The 20,724-nt window shown below is 50.6% G+C and overlaps 8 protein-coding genes and 1 non-coding gene across 9 annotated transcripts; 4 read left to right on the top strand and 5 right to left on the bottom strand.

Moving 5' to 3' along the window:
• The first annotated feature begins 121 nt into the window (after nucleotides 1–121).
• Nucleotides 122–2,923, top strand: BDP55DRAFT_662999 (alpha-L-fucosidase). The gene is made up of 2 exons (XM_060574846.1): nucleotides 122–431; nucleotides 513–2,923. The coding sequence occupies exons 1-2, from the start codon at nucleotides 342–344 to the stop codon at nucleotides 2,799–2,801; spliced, it is 2,379 nt and encodes a 792-aa protein (XP_060430047.1). The 5' UTR covers nucleotides 122–341; the 3' UTR covers nucleotides 2,802–2,923.
• On the bottom strand, nucleotides 2,917–2,997 carry BDP55DRAFT_t160. The gene has a single exon. It is a non-coding gene; the product is annotated as a tRNA-Gly (tRNA).
• Nucleotides 2,998–3,531: 534 nt separating this feature from the next.
• BDP55DRAFT_742867 (uncharacterized protein) lies at nucleotides 3,532–5,443 on the bottom strand (the record flags this gene model as incomplete). The annotated part of the gene is made up of 7 exons (XM_060580478.1): nucleotides 3,532–3,895; nucleotides 3,964–4,215; nucleotides 4,255–4,336; nucleotides 4,606–4,765; nucleotides 4,816–4,837; nucleotides 4,904–5,116; nucleotides 5,292–5,443. 7 exons carry the CDS (start codon nucleotides 5,441–5,443, stop codon nucleotides 3,532–3,534), a joined length of 1,245 nt encoding a protein of 414 aa, XP_060430046.1.
• Nucleotides 5,444–6,380: 937 nt separating this feature from the next.
• BDP55DRAFT_768219 (cutinase) lies at nucleotides 6,381–7,670 on the bottom strand (the record flags this gene model as incomplete). The annotated part of the gene is made up of 4 exons (XM_060581019.1): nucleotides 6,381–6,798; nucleotides 6,887–6,966; nucleotides 7,029–7,146; nucleotides 7,341–7,670. 4 exons carry the CDS (start codon nucleotides 7,668–7,670, stop codon nucleotides 6,493–6,495), a joined length of 834 nt encoding a protein of 277 aa, XP_060430045.1. The 3' UTR covers nucleotides 6,381–6,492.
• Nucleotides 7,671–8,704: 1,034 nt separating this feature from the next.
• On the bottom strand, nucleotides 8,705–10,375 carry BDP55DRAFT_742865 (family 43 glycosyl hydrolase; the record flags this gene model as incomplete). Its single annotated transcript, XM_060580477.1, has 1 exon — nucleotides 8,705–10,375. The coding sequence occupies one exon, from the start codon at nucleotides 10,373–10,375 to the stop codon at nucleotides 8,828–8,830; it is 1,548 nt and encodes a 515-aa protein (XP_060430044.1). The 3' UTR covers nucleotides 8,705–8,827.
• A 1,114-nt stretch (nucleotides 10,376–11,489) lies between these two features.
• BDP55DRAFT_662990 (elongation factor EF-1 gamma subunit) lies at nucleotides 11,490–12,458 on the top strand. The gene is made up of 3 exons (XM_060574845.1): nucleotides 11,490–11,817; nucleotides 11,873–12,171; nucleotides 12,233–12,458. The coding sequence occupies exons 1-3, from the start codon at nucleotides 11,580–11,582 to the stop codon at nucleotides 12,386–12,388; spliced, it is 693 nt and encodes a 230-aa protein (XP_060430043.1). The 5' UTR covers nucleotides 11,490–11,579; the 3' UTR covers nucleotides 12,389–12,458.
• Nucleotides 12,459–12,531: 73 nt separating this feature from the next.
• On the bottom strand, nucleotides 12,532–15,506 carry BDP55DRAFT_662985 (fungal-specific transcription factor domain-containing protein). Its single transcript, XM_060574844.1, has 8 exons — nucleotides 15,088–15,506; nucleotides 15,008–15,035; nucleotides 14,885–14,948; nucleotides 14,663–14,825; nucleotides 14,343–14,600; nucleotides 14,001–14,284; nucleotides 13,206–13,930; nucleotides 12,532–13,113 (listed from the first exon to the last, which is right to left on the bottom strand). The coding sequence occupies exons 1-8, from the start codon at nucleotides 15,151–15,153 to the stop codon at nucleotides 12,656–12,658; spliced, it is 2,046 nt and encodes a 681-aa protein (XP_060430042.1). The 5' UTR covers nucleotides 15,154–15,506; the 3' UTR covers nucleotides 12,532–12,655.
• Nucleotides 15,507–16,188: 682 nt separating this feature from the next.
• On the top strand, nucleotides 16,189–17,625 carry BDP55DRAFT_693708 (gibberellin 2-oxidase; the record flags this gene model as incomplete). The annotated part of the gene is made up of 5 exons (XM_060577261.1): nucleotides 16,189–16,234; nucleotides 16,314–16,526; nucleotides 16,597–16,817; nucleotides 16,878–17,211; nucleotides 17,285–17,625. The coding sequence occupies 5 exons, from the start codon at nucleotides 16,189–16,191 to the stop codon at nucleotides 17,623–17,625; spliced, it is 1,155 nt and encodes a 384-aa protein (XP_060430041.1).
• A 1,224-nt stretch (nucleotides 17,626–18,849) lies between these two features.
• Nucleotides 18,850–20,615, top strand: BDP55DRAFT_551727 (major facilitator superfamily domain-containing protein; the record flags this gene model as incomplete). Its single annotated transcript, XM_060569136.1, has 5 exons — nucleotides 18,850–18,968; nucleotides 19,040–19,159; nucleotides 19,242–19,587; nucleotides 19,648–20,325; nucleotides 20,406–20,615. 5 exons carry the CDS (start codon nucleotides 18,850–18,852, stop codon nucleotides 20,613–20,615), a joined length of 1,473 nt encoding a protein of 490 aa, XP_060430040.1.
• Between the last annotated feature and the right edge of the window lie 109 nt (nucleotides 20,616–20,724).

The raw sequence follows: 20,724 nt of genomic DNA, 5'->3' as shown, positions 1-20,724 counted from the left end.
TCCATTCTCCAATGTTTGTTAGTCTTATCAGCGGCGCCCCTCACTACCCGGCAACCCCAACTGTGCCAGCCTCTCCCGAATGTTGATGGTGACATGAATAGTGGACTTTCATTTTGGAGAATGTAACCGTTCCATTCGGAGTCGAACTGCAGCGACCTGCTGGATGAACTGAATTGAGGGGGGAAATCGTCCCACTGGGGGATGGATCGCCAGAGTTCCCCGCTACTGAACGGGTGGCAGCCGTTAAGAATGGGTGAGCTTCCTCAGCTGCGAGTTGCGATGTGCTGCTGCGATCCAGTCTAGGCAGAGCAATTGAGCTTCACGAAGTTGCGCTTGTCAAGATGAAGGGATTCAGGAGCTTCAATGCCCTCACGGCGCTGTCTCTGAGCGGAACTGCGCTCGCAGCGGTGACCAATTCGACATCCTCTAGTGTAAGTATCTCTGAATTGTTCTCTAGCTCACTCAAGTGAGGTGGCTGCGCAATTGACGACGGTCTCTGAATTGGTTCGCAGAAATCCGTTGCCCTCGACCTCACCTCCCTCTTCAACAACAAAGGATTTGGTACCCAACCCGGAGAGGCCGCATTCGATGCCCTCAACCAATCCTTCCCCGAGCCGACCGTCGGCCCGGACTTTGTCTCAACCGATACTGGCATCCAGTACAGCTTCCCGGGCTACACCGGCCCCACGAACCCCGACAATCTCATCTGCACCGGCCAAAAGATCTCGGTGCCTCAAAACGGCTCTTACTTCTCCGCCTCGTTCCTCGTCGCGGGAGATGTAGAGGGCGCCACCGTCAGCGGAAACGTCTCCTTCACCTATGCCGATAACACCACTTCCGAGTACGAGCTTCGCACGCTCAACTGGTTCAGCTTCCTGACCATCAACCGCGGCGAGATCATCTTTCCCAACCGGTACACGGCTAATGGCTCTGATTTCAACACCTCGCACATCTTCGAGCGGACGACTGCGCTGCCGCCTGGCAAGAAGCTCACTGCCATCACCCTGCCGGACAAGAATAATGCGACCGAGGGCCGGCTTCACGTCTTCTCAATCACCTTGTGGCAGCAAGCCGCAGATGTAGCTGTCCAGTCGGTTAGACCGACGCAGAAATGGATTGGTAACGGAACGCAGGTTGTCGAGGTCACTGTCAATAATGCCGGGTCAAAGTGCGTCTCTGGCGAAGGCCTCAAGATTACAGTCTCTGGAGATGGATTCATCACTACAAGCCCTGGGCACTTGAAGCGACTGTGCCCAGGAGACCAAAAGGTTGTCGTTGTTGGCGTCAATGGCGCATCAGCCGGCCCCACCAACGTTGCTGTCCACGTTGACGACGGTATTGTCCGGAAGAAGACTCCTTTTGCCGACGTTGAAGTTGGCTTGACTGAATGGACTGCGGACAGCGACAGCCTCTCGAAGCACGAGAGCCCAGAGTGGTTCGACGATGCGAAGTACGGCATCTTTATTCACTGGGGCCCTTACTCCGTCACAGGTTGGGGCAACTCTACTCCATATGAGAGCTATGCCGAGTGGTTTTGGTGGTATTCTACCCACCACCCCGAAGGCGATCGCTCCAACTTCTATCAATACCGTCTTGACACGTACGGTCCTGATTGGGCTTATGACGATACCTTCCCAGAATTCAACGCCTCCAAGTTTGACGCCAAGGAGTGGGTTGACCTCTTTGCGGATGCTGGCGCTAAATACTTCGTCCTCACGACCAAGCATCACGATGGCTTCGCCCTCTTTGATGCAGGAGAGACATCCAACCGCTCCTCAATCCACTACGGCCCCAAGCGCGATTTGCTGAAGGAGCTCTTTGATGCTGCGAAGACTTACCAGCCGGATCTGAAGCGAGGTACCTACTTCTCACTCCCCGAGTGGTTCAACCCAGACTTTGGTCCCTATGGTTTTGTTCAGTTCCCAACGCCTTCAGCCGTCTCCTGGCCCGGCGTGTTAGCGTCAAATCCGTACACCGGCGAGCTCGAGCCCTACACCGGCCGCGTCCCCGTTAATGACTTCATCACCGACCTGATGGTGCCCCAAATGGAGACACTGGCCTACGACTACGGCACGGACATTATGTGGTGCGACTGCGGCGCTGCAAACGGCACGCAAGATTTTGCGGCGACTTGGTGGAACAAGGCCCGCGCCGAGGGCCGACAGGTCGCCATCAATTCCCGCTGCGGCATCCCGGAGGCGGCTGACTTTGACACGCCCGAGTACCAGACTTTTGCATCCGCGCAGCGTCGCAAGTGGGAGAGCAACCGCGGTATGGACCCGTACAGCTATGGATACAACCGCGCCACGAAGGCCGAGGAATACATGAACGCTACTACGATTGTGTACTCCCTCGTCGACATGGTTTCCAAGAACGGCAACTTTTTGCTGGACATTGGCCCCAAGGCCGACGGCACCATCGTCCAAGCTGAGATGGATAATCTGCGTGAGGCGGGCAAGTGGATTAAGGCCCATGAGGAGGCCATCTTCAACACCACGTACTGGTTCGTGCAGAGTGAGATCGTTGGCGGCCCGGATGTTAGGTTCACCCAGACGGATGAGGCTTTCTACACCATCTTCTTGGAGCAGCCGACCGTGGTCAACGGCTGGGTCTTCATCAAGGCACCGGTCCCTGTCGTTGAAGGGGATAATATCAGTCTACTGAGCATTGAGGGTGCTGAGGATCTTGAGTGGGAGGTCATCGGGTCAGGATCTGACACTGAGCTGAAGGTCAAGCTTGATGAGACCCTTATCGAAGCAGATCAGTTCGGTTGGGTGTTCAAGGTTCTCTACGCGGCATGATTCAGGGTGCCAACAACTGGAAAGCCCGTATGTTAGTTAGTAATTGAGTCGACTGGAAGCAAATCGTACTCAGAGGATCAAAAACTGGGTAGCCTGTGCTGGGAGCAAAAGTGAATGCGTCGAGGGGGAATCGAACCCCCGGCTCCCCGACGCTGCTGGATGGCAACGGAGAATTTTACCACTAAACCATCGACGCTTGATTACCTCGGAGGTAAGCCTATCCAAGTTCCAACCTACTGCCCGCAACTCCCCCGGTCTAGTAGTGGAGGATGAGCCGGACGTACACCACCTAAGGGGGGGAGAGTTTGGGCGCAGCCGGGGCACACTAACAAGAACCCCCCGTACCGAAGGGCACTCGTTTTTCGCAGGAAGTGGTATCCAGTGACCACGATCGCGCATAAGACTAGCCCCTTGACTTTGAGTGTGGCCATCTCGCGGCAAAGAGAAACTCAGGCGACCTGGTAGTAACACCAGTGCTATCACAACTAAGAACAAGATCGGAACCGGAAGTTTTCAAAGAGTGACTTCTTTAGTGTTGAGTTTTATTACTTACGTACCTAGTATTAGACAGTGAGAGGGTAGGTCTGTTGATTCCTAGTATATATCAAGATCCCAAATCCGTCTAATATCATACCCCAACTAGGACTCAATGAAGTTATACAAACGTTTGACGTCGTTTCTCGAAGTTCAAGTACAATTGCAATCAAACTCTTCGATCAAGCTAGAAGTATTAGGTCGTCTTGATCTTGCCGCCACGAATGGCAATGATGGAAAAAAAATCGCCCTCGTCAGTTGGCGCGACGATGAACTCGCCGGAGGTGCTATCCCACGTAGCAGTGTGCGAAGTATTGTCATCAATCTTGTTGAAGTCGGCGTCAACTTGGATTGGAATTCCAAAGACGCGAACGTAACCTTCAGCTTCCGTGGTGTCAAAAACCTTTTTCTCGAAAGTGGACTTTATGGTGTTGCTAAAGTTGATTCTATAACCGAGATTCTTAACTATAACAAGCTGGGTGGGTGTGACAAGGACCTTAACGGTGTCTGGGGCGTTGGGCTTCAGCTGAGGATAGCTGGTTTTTGGATCTTGAAAATTCCTGTCCACGGCGTTCAGTTTCGCGGAGGTTCTTTGGAAAAATATTCCCTCGCTCCTCGAGCAACTTACCAGCTTCCAGGATTGACAGCTACAGTCCTAATCTCATCGTATGTCACCGTGATCTGGATATAATTCTCGTCGGAGCTGTTTTGATCAAGCTTTTCCTCGTAACCAGAGGATCCGCTAGTACCGAAAGACACCCAGGGAGCGTAGGAGAAACTGAGGCTAACTCTCAACGTTTCCTGACCAAGTTGAGTCTCACTGGTGTTCTTTCCATCGCTCATCTTGATTTCGATAGAGCTCTTGCTGGGTCGGCCGCGACTGGGATCTCGGATCTAATCAGTCACAGCCTCGACGTACTCATCAGAGCTGTACTCAGGCACGTATCTGATGCCTTTCGGCGCCGGAAGCTTCTGACCCGAGTTGATAGCGTCGAGAGTGTCTTAGGCATTAGATGGAGTGACACTAGTGGCAGTCATTGAGATACTGAATAGATTTGTTTGAATTGGCCGGCAGATTTCCCATCAACAATGTGGCATGTCCTGGAGTTGCTACAAAACTGGTCATGACTTGAGTAAGCCTGTCGCTATCCAGGTTGTATTGAGCCGCCAGTGGACCTCTCAAGTCATCCAGTGCAGACTTGCTCGCGGCCGCGGAAGCAGCAGCGACTTGAAGGGCGTTAACATATCCCGGGGTGCATTGGTGGGATACCACTGCATGAAGGTCTGGTCTCCAGTGATTTCGAAGCCTTGTTCTTGCTCGAAAGATGCATGAGCTTTGCTGACTTCCGCGTTGCACCTGATGAGGGCGGCATCCAGAGATTTCTGCACAAAACATTTCGAGTCATCACAGCGGAGTTTCCGGAGCCTCTCTATTCACAGTTTAGCAGAGATCTCGGGGGTGCAGGCCGGGAGACCTTACAAGGTCAATAGAACCGAGATAACTAGAATACCATTTGTGTCAATTATTGCAGGAGAATGAGTTTAGCCGACATCCGCTCGAGGCTTACTTCTTCAGCGATCTGATGTACGAGTTCTGAGTGGAGGGTACATAGAACAGATAGTCGACAGATAAAAGATTATCCGCGAGGTTGTAAATCTCAAAGTTGGTGTATTTGGGAGGAATGAGAGGAGATACGGCCGGGCCTTTCTGCGCCTTGCTAGCAAAGAAAATGGCGCTGTCAGAACCGGGGTTGGATTCGATGGTAGACGCTTTGCAATTACTACATGGCTCTGAATTCTTCCTTGATCAGGGAGACTACTTCGCTAGGTTGTACATGTGAGTCAAGGGCGTTGTGTTCTCCATTAGCACATATATCTATCACTTCTGGCTTCCTAGATTTGTGCGGAATTTGGTGCCCGTAAGTCAGCCACTCTTCTATGAAATCCTTCATCTACCAAGTGAGGACCTCGTTCGAAAGGCGTATTTTGATGACATTGCAAAGATTAAGGTTGACCCGTCCACCATATTCTATCATCCCATCCATATGTTGGCTAATTAGGAGACTACCCGCCACGATTGGGCATGAAAACGTCGCCTTCTCCTCCATGGCTCAATCGACTTTGACGGCCTGACAGACGTCACTTGGGAAGAGCTTGGACATGGGGAGCTCGATGGGGCAGGGTCCCCTAGGTTGAGGAGGTCTCAGCAAGCGCTCGTCGAACAGCTTGAAGGTAAGATTGGCTTTTATAGGAGGCTCAATGTTCTCGATATCTAAAGAGGCATGTGGAATGTGAAGCAGCTTCGACAGACAGGTAAACTGGGCCCCTACGCCCCAGAGACGGCGAAACATCAAATGAGTTTTGCAAGACCACCAAGTCATTGCTGAGCTGGGGATATTACATTCAGCTAACGTTGCCGGAAAGCATCGGTACGAAGTCCGCCAAACAAGCCAATTTGTCGTTTTGAGGTGTCCCATCACCGAAGTATCGGATAATGCGAGGGTTCTCGATTTTTCTATGGAGCAAACGAACTACTCGTGGCTAGTTGCCGTTCTGGCAACGGTCATCTAGGTACGGGGATGCTGCATGTCCGCAATCTTTTCTGAGGCTCCTCTGGTTTGCGCTAAAACCAATGTTTGGGTATTGATGGTTCGGTAGATAGCAGACAGATTTATTGAATAGGATATGCCTTGAAATATGATGCTCTTCATTTGATAAATACTGAAAGGCGAATAACAGTTTAACATGCAGATGAACTGCCTTAGTTACGCGTCGTTGTCTTGAAATTGCTACAAGACATCATAGGCTACGTCGCTGGGATGCATAAGACGAGGCACTGACTTGTTGCCGACAGATGACGGAGAGCTGTATCTCGTTCGTCTTGAGCCCCTTGACAAAGAAACCATGACGACGGAAACCTGGATCTTGTAAAGCTCTCGGTCCGACAACAATTGAACGGACCGAGGGAAGAATGGAGTTCATCTTGGGGGTGGGGTTTGGACGTTGTAGATGCCGGTGGGATAGGAGACTTTTGGAACGTGAGATGGTCATTTCAGATCGTCAATTTCATTATTGAATGATTACGCAGCCGGCAATCGCCGCAACAAGTACTAGTATTCCGTCCAACAGGCCTTCCAGTGGATACAAGCTTCGCTTTTTACAAGATGAACGCCGCAAGCATGGACAGACCAGCCAGGGAAATCAGCAGGCCCGGGGCAGAGTCAGCAGCTCCGGATCCCGGAACCGTAGAGGGAGTGGCAGTCGGTGACGAACCGTTGGTTGACTTGGATGCGTTGTACTGCGCCGAGATAAACTCAACTGCATCGTCGGTGTAGTTGCCAAAGTATGAACCGTGGACGAGAGTGTTATTGCCGAGATCGCAATAAACATCTCCCGTGTCGCAGTAGGACTCGATCTTGGATGCGTATGCCTCGCACTTGGTCACATTCTCACGGGGGAAAAGCTAGAAAGAAGAACGAGTCAGCGAGTCCGACGTTGCACTACCCTAGTATTTTGATCCCGCCACCACGTTTCGCCCAGGTGGAACTTACTCCGTTGCGCTTGCTCGTGCCTTTGTTCCAGCTTGCGCTGACGTTGTGGGTTGGGTCTCCGAAGAGAATCACAGCAATGACTGAGCATATGTAAGCTTCATAATCATGTCGACTGATAGTGACTGGGCAGGCGGCTACTAACCACTTTGGTCGACGACGGATGCGGGAACGGGAGCCGTCTGATTGAACTCAATGTTGAGAGCTTCACCCTCGTCCTCGTCGACACTGCCGCACAGAGTATCGCCTGTCACTTGCGCACCCTAAAGTTTCATGCAAGTCAGCGGAAGCAAACAAAAGAAAATTTTCACGCAGCCGTCCAATTTTCCCGCCCAATTGCCACCCTCCTTCCCGGCACTCTGGTAAAATGGATAATCATGTCATCCAATGAAGCTGAATTGGCGTTGATGCAGAAGGGGTGCGTCATATCGAAATCTTCACTGCGACGTGAACTTACCTGAGAGTATCCCAACAGCGCCACCTTGGAGTTCGGGCATCGCGCGTTGTACGATGTCAACGCGGCATTCAAGGCCACGGCACCGGCAGCGACGGAGGTCGAGTAGTTGTCAAACGTCGCCGGGTAGTCGAGCGGCGCGATCTGGGACCCGGGTATGGCTGCAAAAGTGCCATTGGCGACGCTGCCAATTCTGCCGGATCCGGGAGCTTCGTTGCTACCGCGGGCGACGATGATGTACACGCCGGTCGCGCAGGTGCTGGTCGCGTTTTGCGCCGTGGCGGCGGTGGCGGCGAGAATGCTGGCGAGGGCGATGCTAGTCTTGACTCTCATTTTGGGGGCGTAAGCTCTATCTATGATCTACTGTATAGGAGAGATCAAGAGGGTTGTAGGGGGACGGGGGACTCGAAGAAGAGGCTTAAAAGGGTAGAGCAAGAGACGGATGCGGAACGACCGGGGAGAACAAAGGCTCGTTGTCCAGCGTCAGCGCCAAAGGAAAGCTCGGGGGAAACGAAGAGGTATATATCAAGACCTGCATGACGTCGCATACTCACCGAGACCCCTTCGGCCAAGCAAACTAGAACGATATCCGCACTGAGACCTTTCCCGCAGCTGCGGAAAGCTGTCGATGGGTCGATGGGAAACCCACTTGGACAAAACAGTTCCCCATTACCGTGCTTGCCTAGTCGCAACGGGCCCAGAGACTCGTCGGTGGGCTGGGAACATCAACAAGCTAGCCTCTAAGAAGCTAATGCATATCGAGGTGTTCGGATCGTCAGGGGTTATCCCAGACCGCTCTGTGATGACGAATCAGCTGAGTGCCATCGCCAACAAACAGCCATCGATAACCCTCTCTACTTCACACACATGATCGGGCCGTAGTGAGATAGTACACGTGAAGACCGGGACACTGGCTTTGAAGACTTGCCGCGCGGGGTTAGAATTGATAGGATGTAGCCTGTTGCACGAGAAGGTGACTGTAAATGGCATATCTGCGTGCGCGAGCTAAGCAATATGTCGATGAGGGGTTCTCAGAAGGACCCAACAAACCTCGGCATTGGATCCAAATGAAGCATCGCGTTCCAATACCCCAGGTCTCCCTCCGGGTCTCTGGTCCCCTTTGGCGCGTATCAACCTCCACTATTGGTTCCGCTCAGGTCCGGGTAACCCGGCGAGGTTGGGACTCGCCAACTCAGGGTTGGAATTGGGGCCTGCGGACTTTTGAGTGCGGGGAAGAGATGCGCTTTGCCCGGTTTGTTGGCTCTTTCCGATTCCTTGCATTGTGACTTTAAATTGTGGACGAACCGAGGGGCATCAGCTGCTGCAAGTTGCTGATGTTATTAGGTCTAGAGTAAATACAATGGTGAACAGATTCTTCTTTCTCCCACATTACGTGTTTCTTGCGTTTGGCTATTTACATTCTCACGGATAGTCTTTTTCTTCTTATTCAAGTGGAGTCTACACAAGAGCTTCCAGACTCGCAACAACAACTAGGCATTGGTGAAAGACGAAACTCGTGCAGAGCCACCTAATGCTTTTGTCGCGTAGTTGAAAATGCCGTATCGGTAACCCAAAAAGAACTCCCAATTATTGTACAGCGTGAAAGACGCGCCGACAGTCTCGAAATCCTGTCCATCGACGCTGTAGCTGAAAACAACATTGCAAGGTCCACCGGGCCGAATATCAGCTACCATTCTCAGGTAGACGTCTCTCGCATCATCCAATGGTCTGCGCTCTACAACTGCTCCTGTCGAATTCGTAGTCCAGTCGGTGTTCATGGTCAAGCCCCCGACAGTGACGATGGAATACACGTCTCCTTCGCGTTCGATGCCGATCCAAGAGGACTTGTCGCGCAACGCTGCGAGTCCAACGTGGTCACCGTCGGCCATGCTCGCAACATTGAGGTGGACGGTGCCGGTTCCAATCGGACCCCGAATGCGATGCGTCAGAGTGTTGCGAGCTGAGTACAGATCGGATGTCACAGTGACGGTACGGAGCGTGAGTCCGTTATCGACCTCGAAACCACTGACATCAGGGTTGTGATTCCATTCCCACTCAGGCCCGAGAGACGCACCGGAAAACTCATCGGTGCGAAGCACGCTCGGCACATCTACCCGAGGAAGCGGGTACTCGTAATCTCCCCAGGCGCCGTTGACGGTCACCAGCGACGGGAAACCATCGTCCCTCCAAGTGATGGGAGCGAGTACGGGAGAGCGGCCGCCGGGATAGATGTCTGTGAAGCCCATGTAATACCAGTCTCCGTTCTGGGTGTCTACGAGACTGCCCTGGTGCGGCGAGCCGGCGTTAGGAATCGAGCTCAGTGCAATTCGGTCGGCGAGGACCTTGATCTCGTACGGACCCCATGGGCTAGATGACTTTAGTACGTATTGTCCATCAGGCGGCCTCGTAAGGAAGATGTAGTAGTTTCCGTCTCGCTTGTACATGCGTGCACCCTCGAGGGCACCAATGTCGCTGGGCGTCTGGAACACAGTCTCTCGCCGTGTCTCTGAAAGTCCGTCGGCCGAAAGCTGCGCTACCGATATCATAGTATTTCCATATGCCACGTACGGGGTATCGTCGTCGTCAAACAATAAGCCAACATCGTAGTAGCATGTGTCAATGGTGCCGGCTTTGGTCCATGGCCCAGCTGGGTCAGGTGATATGTAGACGTAGGTCTTTAAGAACTCTACGCAGGCTACAAAGTACCAGAGGCCGTTGCTTGCCCGGTGCCGAAGAGAGGATGCCCAGATGCCCTTGACATAAGCATTCTTCCCATCCGCGAGGTCATATTGCGAGTTCCAGTCGAGAATCGGGACCGAGTGGCTGACGTACTCCCAGTTGACCAAGTCTTTAGAGCGTAGGATGGGAGCACCGGGGGAGTAGTGCATAGTGGATGCGGTCAAGTAGTAGATGTCTCCGACGCGGTGAACCTCATTGTCGGCGAGGTCTTCCCATATGACCGGGTTGGTGAAGGTCTCTGCCACAATAGGGGCTGCTAAAGCAGCTATTGTGACAAGTGAGAGAAGCCAGGATCTCATCGTGCTGATTTGACAAAGAGCTCACTGGGTTGTTGTGTAGAGTCTATGGGAGAGCTATTGAGTGAGATGATTGTGTTGTCTAAGAGGCATCACCTTGGTTTTATCTCTTTCCATCCCAGGCGCAAGATCTGTCTCCGGCCGACTCGGATCGTATTCACTCGGTACGAGGCCATCGTGAAATCCAGTTTCGAATGCCTCATTGGCTCGTAAAATCTCGATTGTCGATCTACAGTCTAAGGAAATTGCGCCCCAGCTACGGTGCTTCACTACAGTTCTTCCGGCAGTTGCATGACTGCGGATGATGCGAAATGGTGGCATCATTTCAGCCGATGACCCCAGGTTTTCATCTTGCATTCGGCCGACTACATGGCCAGCTAAACCCCAAGGATTCGGCCGGTGGGATGGAAGAAACGCTCCAACCGTCTCTCCTCGGTTCCCAAGGCAAGGTCACATCTCAGCTCGGAACCGGTAGCATTCATCTTACAGCGTCAGTTGAAGCTACAGTGATGCTCCCACCAGTGACTACCGCAACCGCGCCTATTAAAAGTCATGACAGGGAGGCATTCCCCGCATTTCGGGAAGTTTTTGCGTGCTAGGGAGATCACAGAAATCTGCCATTTGTGTAATCAGTTTAATTGACGCTTTTGGTCAGTTGGTTCACCCATCCGATAAACTCTAGATGAATAAAGAAGACGTGCTATTGAGACTCATACTCTTCTCCATTCACCTTGTAGAAGATTTGAGGGAAAGGTGCTGAGAAATTGTCTGGGAGTGGGGTTATCTTCAGACCAGCATCGCGTTTCTTATCACGCACCTAGCTTACAAGTGATAGCAACTCCCTTCAAGGTCAATTGAAGAGCTCACGACATGAGATTCTACGGAAACAGTCAGCGGAAGGGACAGTCTGGTATTTCCAGCCACATTTCCGAGCTTTGAGTTGACGAGGTTCTCTTTGAGTGCAGGAGGAGCACTTGTTGTGAGCGAGAAACCCACATTTATCGGGGGTGGAGCTCCTCCTCGTGCCGATAATCAACGACAGCATGCAGGCTGTATCATGTAGGAAACAAGATATCCCGCCTAGTCAAGTACATCTATAATTTCAATAAGAACAATGGAATCGGGCAGCTAGAAATATCCACACGGCAAAGTTCCACCCACTTTCATCCATCCTCCATTCGAACACGCTACTATTATAGGCAGCACGATGTCTTTCGGCAAGCTTTACACGTATCCCAAGGCGCCCCGGTCCACGATGGCGCTCTTCGTAGCCAAGTACAATAAACTTGACGTCGAAATTTGCAATGCTTTTCCGATCAAAGTGTACCCGGAAAAGGGCGGTGTCGGTGAGGAATACCTCTCCAAGTTCCATACTGGAAAGGTTCCCGCCCTGGAGACCGCTGACGGCTTTGCTGTCTACGAAAGCAACGCACTTGCATGGTTCCGTAAGTGCTGAGTTTATTCAAAGATACAAGCTCGGTGAAGCTTACGGCATAAAAGTGGCAAAGCAGGATCCAAATACCAAGCTCTGTGGATCCGGGTTGAAGGAGGAGACCACGGTCCTTCGGTGGGCCTCTTTCACCAATTATGAGCTCCTACCGCCCATCATGGCGTGGATAGGACCCATCATTGGGCGGGCACCCAATAGTCCTGAGATTCTCAAAACTTGCGAGAAGGGCTGTGAGTTGACCATTTGCGCCATCGAGAAGGAGATCGCGGGAAAGAGTTATCTCGTTGGCGACACACTGACCCTTGCCGATCTTTTTGTTGTTTCTGGTCTCGCAAGAGGTTATCAATATGTAAGAATCTCATATAACCATGATTGCCGTCAAAGCCCAAGCACTTCTAACATTTCCCAAGGTCTTCACTAAAAGCTGGGCAGAGAAGCACCCGGTGGTGCATGAATACTACATGCGCATTAGGAATGACAAAGATGGAATCTTCGACAGCATCCTTGGACCTAATGTTATTCGCGACGAGGCCGGCGGCACGTATCCTGACTATGATGGCTTGTAAGCTTGAGTAACCTAGCGGGCTTAGTGGATATATTGTGAAATTTAGTCTTCAAAATTGTAGATATGAGTGCACTGTGTATTCCGTGAACTGCTAGATGGCGTCATAACGTCTCTCTTCACTATTTCTTTAATTTACTAGATTTCCCTTCATCGCTTGTAAATCATCTCAAATTAGACCAAATTTAGCAAAAGATTAGAGACGGATAAAGTGACGCTGTCTACTAGTTAATAGAATATAAGTCTACACGACGGAACAGTTCGAGTCTTTTTACCTAGTCTCCTGTCTACTCTCATGAAATACCGCAACAATCCATTTACTAGGTGGCCATATATCTCTAGCCGAGAACGTTGCCTCCATCCACGCCAAGTATCTAGATTCAGCGTCATCAACCGTCGCTGCCTGCTCCCAGAGACCTCTTTGATCACCATATATAATATCTGGGCGGATGGCGGCTAGTATTCCAGTGAGAATGACACGAGCAGACATGGCGTAGATGCTAGATGCTTGAATGCCGAAAGACGCCGAGCTGGTCTGCAGGCTTACGGCCATCAAACGTACTATACGCCAGCCCAGCAGACAAGCCTTATAACCTATCATGGTGATGAATGGATCTTCGATTATCATGGCAGAACGTCCAGAATTCAACTGGAAGTTGAGACCGATGGGTCTATTATCGCGAGAAAGAAGCATCAGAATGCTCTCCAAACTACTCGCGACTCGCGTGACTGAGACAATGTGAGCTGATGTCCTCCATCACCGCGAAGCTGAATGCTTCACATGGAGGGATGGCAATCTGAAGGAGAATTCACATACGTACCATCTCTATCTTCATACACATCTCGATGCTGCTTGACACGAGGCTTGCCAAGCTCCCAACACGTTGACACAGCAGATGGCAGGCTATACTCGACGATGCCACTCGTGAGTAACGACTCTTGGTGAGTAAGGTTCATGGCAGCATAATGCCATACGATCCAGACATTACTCCATAGGCTGGACTCTACAGAGTCAGATTCATCCGGAGGGTTGGTAACAGGGCATAGCCCGGGAAGAGATGGCTTGCGCATGATGTCTGACAAGGCATTCAGAGCTTGCATAATTGACGTTCGACTAGCTTCTGAAATGATTGACAGATTGTTCTTGGACTCGCCACATCGCACGTTGTTGTACAAGAACGAACTTGCTAAAGTAAGGTCACGAATCATCATCAAAATTTGCGTGATGAGCATGAGACACGCAAAGGACGAATGCCATAGCAGTCGCATAGGCCGGTCTGGCGGGTTAGGATTCATCAAGAACATGAGACTTGCGTACAGATCGCCGTGTGCAGGACGCGGGTCGCCATTGGCGTCATAGTCGTCTTCTTCGTTGAACGATCCCTCTTGCGAGAGTATGAGTGCTTGCCAGGTTTCGGCAGTGGATGCTTGCCATATGTCATCTTGACACGGAAGTTCGTATTTCAATTCTAGAGCTGCGAGCAGCGGACGTATGTTACAACAGACTGAAAGTTGAGCGTCGAAGTAATATAGACAATACACAATGCTAAGTCTCCGTTGTCAGCTACAAACTTTGACTGAAATTATATCGGTTTTCGGCACGCAGAGAATCATACCGCTTTCTTGACTCGTTGTACATAGCAACTCGCCAGGCGTGCTCGGTGACAGTCGAAGAGGAAGACACTGTAGGCTCATTCGGGCTAGAGACTTCGTCCACGCCAAGAGCTACTCTGTCTTGAAGCATTTGATACTGCCGTACAGCATCAACAAGCTTCCTGTGGATTTTGAGAGCTGTTGCGAAGCGGCCATCGTCGCAGCTGTAGAATGCGTAGTATTCAAAGAGTAGATAGGCCTGCATGACCCACAACTCTCTGAATCTGACCCGCCGACTCTCGCGAACCTATTACTCCTCACATCGCTCAACATCCACACAAGAGTCCTGTTGAATGTTCACTTACGTATATGTCTAGAGACTTGAGGCCCGAAGAGAACAACGTGGAGCTTATCTCTTGGCTCGAGCCCTGGGCTTGGTAAATGGCGCCCAGGCAAACGATTGCCTGTATCAACGGCTCTTGAGCCGTGTCCACGTCGAAAGTTGGCTGATGTAAAAGTGGGAACGTGGTCTGAAATCGATCGAAGTAGGCTGAGACAAACTGAGGAAGTTTGAAAAGCCAGGAAATGCCTTGCGATGCAAACACTTGTGAGATAGGAGTTGACTACGACATCCACAATATTACTTAGTCTGTGAATAGAAGGGACCGGTGGAGGAAGCACTTACACCGTCACCGTTTGAAGCGACATTCAAGCGGTTGGCCTCGTGTGCGTTGCTAGCTTCCCTTTGTGACCCATCGGCCGGTGTGGCATGACTGGCGACATGGATGGTCTCACTGGCGCGGTCAGTATTCGCATGATAATTTCTCAAGTGACGTTTTCTCAAATCGCTACAAACCAACTCAGTACTTATTTACCAGAATTTTGCATAGAGGTGACTAGTACCGACCTTCTAGAAAAGCTGACTTCACACTGTGGGCATGGGAATGGCCTCAAATTTGACCGCTGATGTACTGCATCTGTCAGTCCTACTTGTCGCTGACCAGTTGCCATGGTTCTGTCTGGTAATCACCTGATGATGTATGGCGGTTCAGGTTCTCCTGCTGATTGTCAGCCCTTTGCATTGGAACTTCTTGGTGGAAAGGAACTCACCTGTCGGGTAAAACGACTAGAGCATGCGGGGCAGTGGAATGGTTTGTCGTTTGATTTTGCAGACATTTCTACACTACCTTATTCAGGATGAAGTCGGTGAGACTTAACGTTCCTGCCTCAATTCGGCCAAGTGTTGTGGTTCTCTTTCGGGTTCAATCGTGTTCCACAAGATCTCACTAATCGGTTCCGGCAATATCTCACAGAAGTCGTGAGAACATGGAGGGAGGATCAATGGGCATGTTGATTGTGATAATAGAGACGACCTAACAGGACAATCGTCTTCTCCGCAAAATGTGGGTTCACCACTCTTATCATTCACAGCTGTACGCTTGTTTATTGCCCAATGCGGCCGCACCGGCCTCCCAAGTCTTGAACTCAAAACACCTACCGTAGATATTTTTGCAAGCCGGATTCCTCATTGTGAAGGACTCGATGCAGCATGACGAAGCTTGAAATACCTTGAATACAACCCAGGCAAATGAAAACCGAGAGAGGGCTTGGCTGGAGCTCACCGAGGAGGAGCCCCAAGAAAGGTCGCAGAGACGGCTTGATAAGACTTAATGCGAGACTTCAATATCTGGGGGAAGAGGTGCCCCACTTGGGAGGAGCTCCTCTCAACCATCCACCACCTTCTTTACCCCGCAAAGATACGACGCATCCTCGGAGTATGTGGCAAGTTCGAGCTGGCTTGGTTTGCGCTCCTATAGGATTAGTTGGGAGGAGTTCTAAGACGGTCAAGTCAATGAACCGCTTGGGTCCGCTGGAAGACTTGTTGAGAGGCAGGATGCTCTAGGAGTAGCTGTAGCCACACTGCGTGGATGCATGTGGGTCGAGGAATGGTCTACGATTCGGCTCTCGCGTTTTAGACACGGATGTGGGGTGAGAGTGACAGTAAGCTACCTTACAATGTAGGAAGAGTGCACTCATGCGGGAGTCGTGATCCTTGGAAATGCACTTTACGATATAACAGGCAGAAGAGATCGCGTTGCTCGAGTCGAAGTCATCGACTCTTCAACAAAGTACTCACAGAATCTCATTCGCATCTTCGTCTGCATCCATCCATATCTCCAAAGGATCCTCATTATATCAGCGATAGAAGCCATGTCTCTTCCTCCATTCACGCCCGCTCCACCAACCAAGGAGAAGCGTAAGTCTTATCCCCCCCCCCCCCCCCCCCCCCCCCAGTCAACCCATCGGTCTCAGCCAGCTGAATCTGACCTCAAAAGTGGACTACGTCAAACTCGTGAACCTCGACATGTCCAAGTTCGACGACCCCACAGGCCGAGAAGAATTGGCGAAAGATCTTTATGAAGCTGCGACTGGTTATGGCTTTCTCACACTGAGCAATCATGGCATTTCCGATGAAGTTTACGCTCGTCAAATGCAGATCGCAAACGCAATGATGACCCTCCCGGCAGAGGAAAAGGCGCCTTATGAAGGTATCTAGAGTCATTTTGTTTACTTTGATAGCCCAGGGTATGAAGACTGTAAGCGTTGACACAGTGATAGTGACCCCTGAAGAAGATGCACGTGGACTCTATGTTGGATACAAGCCCGCTGGGCCTCTCGGACACAAAGGTGGCTTCCCCAAACAGCTGGATCATTACAATATTCTGGTTCATGATCCTCGTGATCGCCCTCATCCCGAGATTATGCGACCGCATCTGGAGGAGACACAAGAGGTGATGCAGTTCATCCGCACCAACATCCTCAAGAAACTCCTGACTCTGGCGAGTTTCCCCCTTAAATCTTGTATGGGGCTTAATCTAATCGTCATGTTACTTGTTCAGGTTGCTATGATCTTGGAGGTCTCTGATGAGGTTATTCAATCCACGCATGCCCCTGGTGGATCCAAGACCGAGTATATCAGATACATGATGTGCGAGCCGCGATCCAACGCAGAAAGCGAAAAGTACCGCGATATCTTCCTCTCTGGGCACACTGATCTGGGCACGTGGACGTTTCTCTTCTCGCAACCCATTGCGGCACTCCAGGTTCTCGATCATAACGATGCGACATATCGCTGGGTTGAGCACCAGCCTCATGGTTTGGTCGTCAACTTTGGGGATGCCCTCGCACGCTTGACTGGGGGTCTTTTCAAGGCCACCATTCATCGTGTTGTCCGTAAGTAGCTTTTTCCCAGTGAAGGTCAATCATGATCAAGTACCTAGGATACAAATAACGTGCTACATTATAGAACCTCCCGAGGATCAACGCCACCTTCGTCGCATCGGAGTCATTTACTTCTCGCGTCCGGCTGATGAGCGAGAGCTCGTTCCTATTGAGGGCTCTCCTCTTCTTCAAAGGCTCGGTCGCGATAAGCCAATTGACGAGCAAGTATTCTGTATGGCGGACTTCCTGGACGCTCGAAAACATGGGTTTAAGCGTTACGAGTATGACCTTGATCGTCCGCGAGATGTTCAAAAACATGCCGACTTCTTTGCTGGTGAGTATCCCGATCCGGAAGGCCATCAGAGCCTCGGCAAATTTGACAACGTTCCACGAGAGGTTTATGTGCCTTCTCTGAAGGCGAATTAAGTTCTGGATCATGCACATTGCAGCTTGAAGTGCTTACGGGGTTCATCTCTTATTATTACTAAGAAGCGATGCATTTCATAGTGTTCAACATGAGTAATCTTGTATATGTGTGCAATGTGGATAAGTAGGATTCGACTGATTTTAATGCACAAAGCAATTAGACCGCATCTAGATTTGCTCCAAGCCTGACATCAAATTTGAGATAAATGGCTGCAAATACCCCTCACACTCTCAGCCTTCGACTTTGTGTTTAACTCTTGTTGCAGCTTCGTGAGATCTCAGATGGGGAACTTCGTGTCTCATCAACTGCTAGGTGGCGTCCATACATCTGCACGTACTTTTGTTAGGCATAGATGTTGATCCGATCCTAATTTCCTTTTTTTCGTCCGTCAATGATTTTCACATAAAGCATAAGAGGAAAAAGACTAGACACGGAAGTACTGACGGCATCTACCAAATGATGCGATAGCACAATAACATCATATCTGCAATGCTTTAAGCTTAGTGCTGAATACCTTAAATGTACTTCGAGCCACGATCTAAAAGAATTGGTATTGTTTTGTCAGCCTTTGGTCTGGAGTTGGCCCAGACATGTTGGCCTCGGCTTGCATCGAGATCGACAGGAGGAGCTCCTCCAAGAAGTTGACCCACCCATCCAACTCAACACATGTACTTACTTCTACAATCTCGCACATGCAAGAAATGGTCGGACATTGGAAGGTCCGGCTTATCGCAGAGAACCTAAGGAACAACAGCGTGGTAACTCGGCATTAGCGCAGGTTCGAAATGAAAGGCGAATCTGCTCTACTACTTTGTCTATGGGCAAGATACCTCAAGACTTCCAAGCTTCTTGGCCCTGCTCACCTAGATGGTCAGTATATGTCAAGTAGTATCAACCCCCCGCAATTTGCTTAGCCTTGATAATGGAAGTTTCCTGAGGAGGGCGGGGCACCGTCCCTTATCCCCAAACCTGGAATGCCTTCTCTGTCCAGGGGGAAGATATCCTGAAGTAACAGCAGATAAGACACCAACGTCGAATGCATCTAAAAAATAAACCACTGCACCAAAGGCAGATCATACATAAGAAGAGCTCTCCAACCATCTCTTCATATGCGACCATAAACTTTTGGGTGCACGTAGCTTCCAAGCCCTCAATTACCGACTCAGCCCTTTTTATTCCACTTCTCGCATTGCCAACTTAAGCAAGGTGCTCCAGGAGATATCATGGGCTTTTTCTCATCATTGAAGGAGCACTTCAAGGGTGCCTCCACTCCAATGGAGAGGAAGCTTGTTCTCAAGTTGGACTTTTTCATTCTCACATTCTGCTGTTTAGCGTATTTCATGTGAGTGACGGGCTCAGCTACGGAAACTTAATCACGATGACGAAGATGCTGATAAGTATGGCTTTGAAAAGGAATTATCTCGACAGGGCCAGTATCACTCAAGCATATGTATCCGGAATGAGAGAGGACTTGGGCTTCAAAGGGGCTCAACTGACAGTTGTAACGACTCTTTACGCGACGGCCTATCTTATGTGAGTTCTCACAGCCACACGCAGCATCGGCCTTCGGGCTCTAAGTGCCCGAAATCTGACCGTGTTCTTCTTTGCCTCCCAGAGGCATTGTTCCCAATAACTTGCTTTTGACTTATTTCAAGCCTCGAAACTTCTTCCCCTTTATGATTACAACCTGGGCGGGAATCACCATGCTGAATGCAGTGGCGAAGACTCCGCAGCATCTTATGGCTATCCGATTCTTCCAAGGATACTTTGAATCATGCATTTTTGCTGGGACTCAGTACATCCTGGGGTCATGGTACACTAAGAAAGAGCTTGGCCAGCGCACGGGATTCTTTACCGCTAGCGGTCTCGCTGGTGGCATGTTTGGCGGCTTCCTACAGAGCGGCATCCATTCCTCAATGAATGGCCTACATGGGTTGCCAGGTTGGAAGTGGCTTTTCATTGTAAGTCTACTACTTCCGATCCTTCTTTTCTCAAAGCTCCTACTCACTAACTCTGCTCAGATCTCCGGCATTATCACGCTGCCTGTCGCGGTCTATGGGTACTTTTTCTTCCCCGATACACCTCACACGACCACGGCCTTTTATCTTAGCCAGGAAGAAATTGCTCTTGCAAGAGAACGAGTGCCAATACACGAGGTCGACGAGATGGAGAGCATCCTGTCCAAGTCTTTCCTCTCCAGGGTGATGCACTCCTGGTACTTCTACGCCTTCTGCTTCCTCTGGATTCTAGGCAACTGCTCCGAATCGCAGTCCAACCAGTCGCTTCTGAACCTCTACATGCAAGCTCATCCTACAGAGAAGTACAACCTTTATCAACGCAACAACTACCCCACCGGTGTACAAGCCATGGGCGTGACGAGCACCCTATTGTGGGCGACTTCAACAGATATCTGGGGCAGGCGATGGCTGTCGGGTTACTACGTCTCCTTCACGGCTATTTCCAATGCTGCAATTATTCTCGCCCCGACTTCAACGGCAGCCAAGTTCGGGGCCTACTACTGGGCTGGTTCGATCTACTGCATCCAAGCCACTTTCTTTGCGTGGGCCAACGACTCAATGCGAAACGAATCACCGAGACTTCGATCTTGCGTTATTGCATGCATGAATGCAGCTGGCAATTGCTTCCAAGCTTGGTGGCCACTCATTTTCTATAGAGCGGATGACGCTCCGGATTTTAAGGTGAGCATACGAGCTTTCTCTACTAGAATCGAAGACCTGATACTCATGTAACTTTCGAGAGCTCGCTGACATTTTGATAGAAAGGAATGATTGCCATGATAGCTGTGGGGGCAACGATGGCGATTTGGGTCACCGTCCTTGTCTCGGTCGAAAAGCGACGCGCTAATAGGAAGCTTGAAGTAATCGAAGCCGTTGTGGAAGAGCGAAGCTTGGAGTCAGAGGCGCCTGCGAAGTTGGACGCTTCTAAGCTGGATAGCCAGGTTTCTGATGTCAAGCCGTCTTCACACTGAATGTGATGATGCCCGATATTATGTACGTCTTGAGTTGTAGGCTGCAGCACAGCACACAAAGTTCGGCCGAGAGCGCAAGGAGGAAATGAAGTTGTGCCAAGAGTGAGTG

The sequence above is a fragment of the Colletotrichum godetiae genome (assembly GCF_030913485.1).
Source record: "Colletotrichum godetiae strain CBS 193.32 chromosome Unknown BDP55scaffold_19, whole genome shotgun sequence".
Lineage (NCBI taxonomy): Eukaryota > Fungi > Ascomycota > Sordariomycetes > Glomerellales > Glomerellaceae > Colletotrichum > Colletotrichum godetiae.
Note: the sequence above shows the minus strand (reverse complement) of the source record. Positions and strands in the feature narration are given on the sequence as shown.